At 35.2% G+C, this 8942-nt stretch overlaps 1 protein-coding gene across 1 annotated transcript; it reads left to right on the top strand.

Moving 5' to 3' along the window:
- The first annotated feature begins 275 nt into the window (after positions 1-275).
- On the top strand, positions 276-1650 carry LOC107849979 (dirigent protein 18-like). The gene is made up of 2 exons (XM_016694478.2): positions 276-734; positions 1198-1650. Exons 1-2 carry the CDS (start codon positions 320-322, stop codon positions 1539-1541), a joined length of 759 nt encoding a protein of 252 aa, XP_016549964.2. The 5' UTR covers positions 276-319; the 3' UTR covers positions 1542-1650.
- The last annotated feature ends 7292 nt before the right edge of the window (positions 1651-8942 follow it).

Here is an 8942-nt window from a genome sequence, read left to right on the forward strand (position 1 = left end):
TAATTACTTATATAATTCTCCAAACAAACAAAATGAGACTAACTCACTTTTAACACATTTTAAACACAAATTTAATCATATGTAGAGCTTTCTATTGTTACATAATAAATAATGAATGACACATAATTTTTCTAAGGTTTTGTTGGAATAACTCCAACAATTGCACCATAACTTCATATGTAAACAACAACTCCATCATCTCCCATTATAATCATATCAACATATAAAAATTTGCAATCTTGAACACAACTTCATATTAAATCAAACAAACATAAACAAAAAAAATAGCTCAGTTTTCCCTATAACGAAAATCACAAAAATGTTAAGTCAATGGCGATACTCCATTTTCGTTGCAATTATATTTGCAGCCATAGTCAACGCGACAACAAGGACACCCCTTGTTGTCGCGATTGACCCTCAAAATCATGGAGTATCGATACTCGAATTATACATGCATGACATTCTCGGTGGAAATAATCCAACAGCTAGGCCAATTACTGGTTTACTTGGCAACATTTACAGTGGACAAATACCTTTTGCAAGGCCTTTAGGTTTTCAACCTTCTAAAAATGGTGTGGCAATTCCAAATTCTAATGGTGCAATTCCAACATTCAATATCAATGGTGTTCCATTAGGAACTGGCTTAACAGGCACAACTTTTGCTGGCATCCAGAATAGCCAAACTAGTACTGTTACTACTCAATTAGGCCCTGATGGTTTGGGCCTCGGCTTTGGTACGTATAAAAGTTTAAACTGTTAGAGATATCGCGCCGTCTTAGCATGCCTTCTCACGTGTTGTCCTGATTATTTTTCATTGGTCAAACATGTCGAAATAGTTTTGTTATTCTGAATGACGGTGAGATTTGAACCTAGGACGACCTTTTGCATGATTCGACAAACATGTTTTTGCCTTTTCAGTTGCCTGATTCAATACTATGTTGAACTTCGTGACCATTTTATTTGAATTCTTAAGTTGTGAGACAGATCACAGTTTTAATTACTTTATTATATTTCAAAAGGACTCTCATGTATATATAGTTGAGGTTTGATTCTTTTACATTGGCTAAACACGTGAAAATGTTATGAACTCTTGCATGCTCCAACACCATGTTGAACTATGTGATTATCTTATCTAAAAGCTTACGTCATTAGAAAATTGACAACTTTAACAACCTTAATTATATTATGTCTCGACAGGTACCATCACAGTTATCGATGACTACTTGACTTCATCCCCTGAGCTAGGCACACAAAACCTTGGGAAAGCACAAGGTATATATGTTTCAAGTTCTGCAGATGGGACTACTCAAATGATGGCATTTATCGCGATGATGGAAGGAGGCGAATATGGCGATAGCCTCAATTTTTTCGGAGTTTATAGAATTGGAAGTACTATGTCAAGAATTTCAGTCACTGGAGGAACTGGTAAATTTAAAAATGCTTGCGGATTCGCAGAAATTCGCTCACTTATACCAACAGGTCAACATGTTACAGATGGTGCAGAGACATTGTTAAGGATTACTGTCCATCTTACTTACTGAAAAAAAAAAAAATTCTTCAAGCAAGAGATGGTGGATTGTTAATTGTGTGAAATTGAATTCGAAACAACTTTGTTTGTGTTTTTTTTTCTTTTATGTCTTAAATTTTGAAGTGAATATAAACATATACCTTTGTGTTATATAACTATTCCCCTGAATCCTAAGTAGCATGTTATATTTTCATTTTTCTTACCTTAATTTTCATTTTAATTTATGTGACATGAATGTTTTCAAACTCTTTGATAACCACTACTTTATCTGTAAGGGTAAATATTCAACATGGAGTAGAGATTTGGGTACATGTGTTCTTCGGGCACATATGTATTCGTGCACCGTTGATATATTTTTTTTTTACACCATCAGGTAACTTTTATCTGTTGTAGCAGACCATCCATTTCTCAGGTAAAAATGTAAAAATGGATGACTTGCCACAACAGGTAAAAAAAAAATACACCAACGATGCACTAAACTTAAATTCTTGTTAATATGCGTTAGTGGATTAGAGGTTGGATTAGTGAGTTTAAAATTTATTTTGAGATTTTAATTATTATATTTTTATTTTTTTAAATCTCCTTAACGCAACTATATATGTTTAATATGAGATCAAGTAATATAAAATGAAGAAAATACTTAGCGACTGAGTTAAGTAACGAAAAGGCGAAACACACGTGTGAATCTCCAGTCGTAAATTTCCCTTTTTAATTATAGGTCATTGCTTGTTAATTATTATGAAGGGGAGCTTTAGAGTAATCGGTAAAATTGTTGTTATATGATCAGGAGGTCACGAGTTGAAACCTTGGAAACAACCTCTGACAGAAATACAAGGTAAGACTGCATACAATGTTATTTCCCACAATATAGTCGGGTATACAAAATCTGTATATCACAACACCAACTTCAACTTGTGTTCAAGTATAAACAAGAACACAATGAAGTATATCAAATACCCTCAACACAAGATCAAAATGACCTTTCCAAGAGGTGTATTTTATTTTGCAGAAATTAAGATGAAACAGAAAATAGCCAAGTCGTCAGAATTCACGAATTTTCCTTAAGAAAATAATCCCACTCACTATACCCGAGGTTGTGAAATTTTTCCTCCCAGGATAAAATGGCTAACCAGACCAACAGTAGCGGTACCTCAAACGGTTGGAATATATTCGAACTCACAGAATGTTTTGAGTGATCACACAGAATATTTTTGAGACAAGAAGAGACTTTTTTAATCTGAAAATTTCGTATGCAAACCTATGAATGAAACCAGGTTTTTATAGCCACAAGATGCCTCTTCTGTAAAGTGGCAAAGGTTCATCTAAAAGGTGTAACCTTTTCTGAAAATTTATGTCTATTCATCTAAACATTGTGACTGTTCTGAACAGGCATGCCATTTCATAAATAAGTGTGTCAGTTCATTGAAACAATGCATCAGTTCTGAAGCAGTGCATCAGTTTACTGAAATAGTGCATCAGTTCAGTTTCGAAACTGTGCACCATTTTAGTGAAAATTGCATCACTTCGAAAATTTATCTGAAGCATCTGTTCGAAATAGCTTCTGTATGCATGCTTTCGTAATGAAACTGAAATCATGTAAATGGAGTATTAAACACAGAAAATATTTACTGCGTTACTATTGATATTTTTGGAATTCAAATAAATTTTGTCCAAAAAGATAGATCTCATCGATCGATTATTTTCCAAATCCAAATCCAAATTCGAAGTCGAGCGAGCGACGACGACAACGGCGCGAGGCATCTCTTATTTCTTGTCTCACTTACCATGTGGAGTAAGTGTTCATCATTATAAACACTCCAAAGTTCCTTTCTCTCACCAATGTGGGAGAATTAGGGAACTTTCCAATTTTGGGAGTACACTTTCCAAATTGGTGTCTCCTCTTCTCCAACATTTTTTCTCCATTTTTCATTCACACTTCTATGAACCTAAAAATCCCCCACATGAATGGGGAATGACTATTTTTCATAAAACTTTTACGGACAAGTATGTGATCATCAAGCAAAGACTGATTGTATCTGGATAAGTGGTTTTCCTTTGAACTTTCCGTAGTGAACATGCATCGGATGCACTCGGTCAATCGGTAGATTTGATATCTTTGAACCGTCTAGCTTTATTGTACACCTAGACAATACATGTCACGCAACCAGCCTTTTAACGTTTATGGTTCTCATGGTTTTGTTCTTTTTAGCCATGAACACGTCCCGATTTCATGAGAGCTTAGAGAATAGGACTTTACTAACATTCTCCTTGAAGCGGCTTCCACTTCACCCTCGCATAGGTGATTTCTAAACGTTCAATCCTGTAGATTAAACTATTTGGTCAAATCTGCCAAATTTAGATAATCATTAAAAGACTTTTCACCTTAAGTCTTATCCTAGTTTACTATACATTGTCTACATCATGGGAATGGATTGGGTAATTGACAATGTTGAACCTGCCAGACACAAATTTGTTTGATCTCCTTGAACCTAGCTCTTGGGATCTCCAGTCTGCTAGGTTGAGTTACCGCTATGCTGACTTATCCTAAGCCTTAAATCCATTCCCTTGGATGTCCTTTCTACTCCTTCTCTAGATAGGCCTTTTGTAAGTGGATCCGACATATTATCCTTTGACTTTACATAGTCTATAGTTTCCACTAGAGAGGAGTTTTCTAACGGTATTATGTCTCCGTTGTATGTGACGAGATTTACCATTGTACATCATGCTCTCTGCCCTACCTATTGGCGCTTGGCTATCACAGTGTATACATACTGGTGTCACTGGCTCCGTCCAATACAGAATATCTTTCAAGAAATTCTGGAGACATTCTGCTTCTTCACTGGCTTTATCTAATGTGATAAATTCAGATTTCATTGTAGAGCGAGCGATACAAATCTGTTTGGATGATTTCCAAGACACTGCTACTCCACCGATAGTAAATACATATCCACTTATGAATTTTACTTCGTTCGATCCGGTGATCCAATTTGCATTACTATATCCTTCAAGTACCGCATGATATTTATTATAATGCAAAGCATAATCTTGAGTGTATTTAAGATACTCAAAAACTCTTTTAAATGCCATCCAATGAGTTTTATTGGGATTACTCGTGTACCGACTCAATTTACTGATAGCGCATGCTATGTCTGGTCGTGTATAGTTTATTATATACATTAAACATCCCAATACTCTTGCGTACTCCAATTGCGAGTCACTTTCACCTTCATTCTTTTGAATTGCAAAGTTCACATCGAATGGAGTCTTGACAATACCGAATTCCATACACATGAACTTGTCAAGTACTTTTTTGATATAATGAGACTGTGACAATGCTAACCCTTGTGGAGTTTAAAGGATTCTTATACCTAAGATCACATCTGCAACTCCAAGGTCTTTCATATCAAACTTGCTCTCGAGCATTCGTTTTGTTGCATTTATGTCAAAAATGTCTCTACTGATGATCAACATATCATCCACATATAAACAAATAATGACTTGATGATTTGGAGAGTCTTTAATATAAACACATTTATCACATTCATTTATTTTGAATCCGTTTGCCAACATGGTTTGGTCAAACTTCGCATGCCATTGTTTAGGTGCTTTCTTTAGTCCATAAAGTGACTTAACAAGTTTACACACCTTATTTTCTTTTTCTGGAACCACAAAACCCATAGGTTGTTCCATGTATATTTCTTCCTCCAAATCTCCATTTAGGAATGCAGTTTTCACATCCATTTGATGAATTTGAAGATCATATACCGACGTCAAGGCAATTAACATTCGAATCGAGGTTATCCTTGTTACTGGTGAGTATGTATCAAAGTAATCAAGACCTTCCTTCTGTTTGAAGCCTTTTACTACAAGTCTTGCCTTGTATTTGTCAATAGTACCATCCGCCTTCATTTTTCTTTTGAAGATACATTTAGAACCTAACGGCTTATTTCTGGGAGGAAGGTCATCCAATTCCCATGTATGGTTGCTTAAGATTGAATCTATCTCACTATTGATTGCCTCTTTTCAAAAGGATGAGTCTGACGACGACATCGCTTCTCTAAACGTTTGAGGCTCATTTTTTAAGAGAAATATTACAAAATCCGATCCAAACAAAGTTGACATTCTTAGACATGTACTACGTCTTGGATTTTCTTCATTATGTACATTCTCACTTGGTTCATCTCGAGGTCGTTTAGATCCTCCACTAGACTGTTCATGTCTAATTTTATACGGGTAAACGTTTTCAAAGAATTCAGCATTGTCTAATTGAATTACCATATTTTCATTAATATCTGGATATTTGGATTTATGAACCAAAAATTGACATGCTTTACTACTTTTAGCATATCCTATGAACACGCAGTCCACCATTTTAGGTCCTATCTTAACTCTTTTAGGTATAGGAACTTGAACCTTCGCTAGACACCCCCACACTTTAAAATATTTCAAGTTGGGTTTCCTTCCTTTCCATTTTTTGTAAGGAGTTGATTGTGTCTTACTATGGAAAACTCTGTTGAGTATACAATTGACCGTAAGGATAGCCTCCCCCCATAAGTTTTGTTGTAAACCAGAACTTATAAGTAAGGCATTCATCATTTCCTTCAAAGTTTGGTTTTTCCTTTCCGCAATTTCATTAGATTGAGGTGAATATGGGGTCGTAGTTTGATGAATTATTCCATTCTCTACACATATTTGCGCAAAGGGAGATTCATATTCTCCGCCCCTATCACTTCTTATCATTTTGATCTTTTTGTCTAACTGATTTTCAACTTCAGTTTTATATTGCCTAAATACATCTATTGCTTCATCCTTGCTATTTAGTAAGTAGACATAACAATATCTTGTGCAATCGTCAATAAAAGTTATGAAACACTTTTTCCCACCACGTGATGATGTTGATTTCATATCACAAAAGTCAGTGTGTATTAAGTCTAAGGGATTGGAATTCCTTTCAACGGACTCATAAGGATGCTTTGCATACTTCGATTCCACACACGTTTGACACTTTGATTTATTGCACTCAAAGTTTGGCAAAATGTAACACCCCGTATTCAAGTACGTGTATTGGCGTATTCAAGTACATGTCTTGGTCTTATTTATATGGAATTAATTTTTTATTTTATTTATACCGGAATTCGCCTGTCGATGGTTCCATGCGAAGGTTATTGAATAAGCTTTCCAATGATATAAAGATTTCCAAAAACGGATAGGTTTCGGATATAATCGAGCACGTTCGAAACTATAAAACGGTGGCCGGGATATTTGAGAATAGTAAATGTTCAGGAAAATTTCCTGCACACAAACTTCTGAGGCCAGTCGAATTTTTGGGTCAACTTCAAACGATCATAACTCCCTTAATATAATGAACTGGGAGATCTGTGACCTATGAAAAGAAAGATCTTTGAGTTTTTTTTCCAATGAAATTGGTTTCATCCAATTCCAACGTCTTAGTAAGGAATTATACTCGTTTTACTCCAGCCTATCAAAATAGATTTTTAGGAAAAAATTCAAACGACCATAACTCCTTGTACAGGACGAACTGGGTGGCATACTTCATATGAAATGAAAGCTATTTGAATTATCCTTCCAACGATACCAATTTCACCCAAATCCGATATCGGAGCAAAGAGTTATGGTCGATCTACTTTAGCTTATCAAAACAGTCCACCAAAGGATAGATTTGACATTATTTAAATTTTAAAGGCATTTTGGTCTTTTACTATTATATTATGGACGAGAATATGTGTATATATACATGTATATGAGTTCAAAAACTCATTTTCATCATCAATCATTGAGAAAGAACAAACCCTAGCCAAATTTGACCTTTAAATTACTTTTGATTCAACCGTAGAAATTCCAAAGTAATCCGATAACTGTGTTTGTCATATTTGTGCAAATAGGATTGCATAATCAAGAGGTGAATTCTAAGGTATGAATATTGTTTGCCTTTGTTCTTTTCCATATGTATATGTGTGATAGAGGATTATATGTATTGGATGTTATTGAAAGGTGATGGAAATAGGGTTATGGACTATTTTGCATGGTTTGGTTGTATCGAATTGTGGAAGGTGGACATGGTGATATACTATTGAATTGATGATTATTTATTTCTATGGCTCAATTTGGTTTAATGGATTGGTTGGAAGGATAAATGAATTCAAACTTGATATTGGAGGATTTTGTATGAATATGCATGGCATGTGAATGTAATTGGAGTATAAGAGAGTTAAGGTGACACCCTTTATGGTGTAATTAAGGCTTACTACTTAACCACTAGTTTGGTGAATTCAAATAATTGAATTGTGATGTTTGGTTGCTAATACTAGATTGCTATATATGTTCATTATAGATAAGTAATCCGAAAAGACGGGAAGTCCATTTGGGACTAGTATTGAAGGTTGACAGTCAGGTATGTAAATCATACTCTTTACCATATCTTTGGCATGAAAGTGAACAATTGTTCTATTAAGAAAGTTTCCAAAGTTATTCAATAACATGTGATCCATAATGGTTTTGTATGATGTCCTACGTTACCAATGAACTTGTTTCCACCCTACAAGATGTCAAGACATTCCAATACTTACTTGTTTTCCAAATCTTACATGTTTATTGCACTAATGAATGTCAGAAGGTATTCGATTACTCAAAACAAGATCCATGTGCTATTAATGACTCCAAAACGTTTCATTGATATACCAATAAGTTCCTACTTCATTGTTATGGCATTGATGACTCCAAAACACTTCATTGATGTGCCAATGAGTTCTTACTTCATTGTTATTGCATTGATGGTCTATTTATATATCTCTTATTGATGTATCATTGTTTCAAAGTATCAAAAATGCGGTGACGACCAAAATAATAATCTCAAAGACTAATTGAGCTAAGTGATGAAAGTTCTCTCTTATCGGGTGGTATCCCAGGGGCATAAGCCTATCATGGGTCGATCCCTATTTATGTGGTTATGGGTGGTATCCTAGGGGCATAAGCCTATCATGGGTCGATCCTAATTGATATGTACTGGAGGCAGCCTAATGGTCACAGTACAGTACAGTAATGATTACAAAGATGATAAGAATGGAGGTAAAGTGATTGAATAAATACAATGTACAGGTTGTCGCAAGTTCTAGTAAGTGTGGTCCACTTCTATTACGATTTATTCACTTGTTTCTAATTTCTATTGAACTCCTATATCATATGTGATTATCTACAGCTTTACATACTCAGTATATATTTTGTACTGATGTCCCTCACGGGGGACCTGCATTTCATGCTGCAGGCACAGGTACCTCAGCTCATACACCGCACAAGTAGGAGTTAGGATATCCAGCTGCTTTTGGCGAGCTCCAGTTTGCTTCGGGGCTTTCCGTGTCATATCCAGTCACTTTTGATATTGTATAGAAGTTAGTTA

Source organism: Capsicum annuum, chromosome 12 (genome assembly GCF_002878395.1).
Source record: "Capsicum annuum cultivar UCD-10X-F1 chromosome 12, UCD10Xv1.1, whole genome shotgun sequence".
In the NCBI taxonomy this organism is placed as follows: Eukaryota; Viridiplantae; Streptophyta; class Magnoliopsida; order Solanales; family Solanaceae; genus Capsicum; species Capsicum annuum.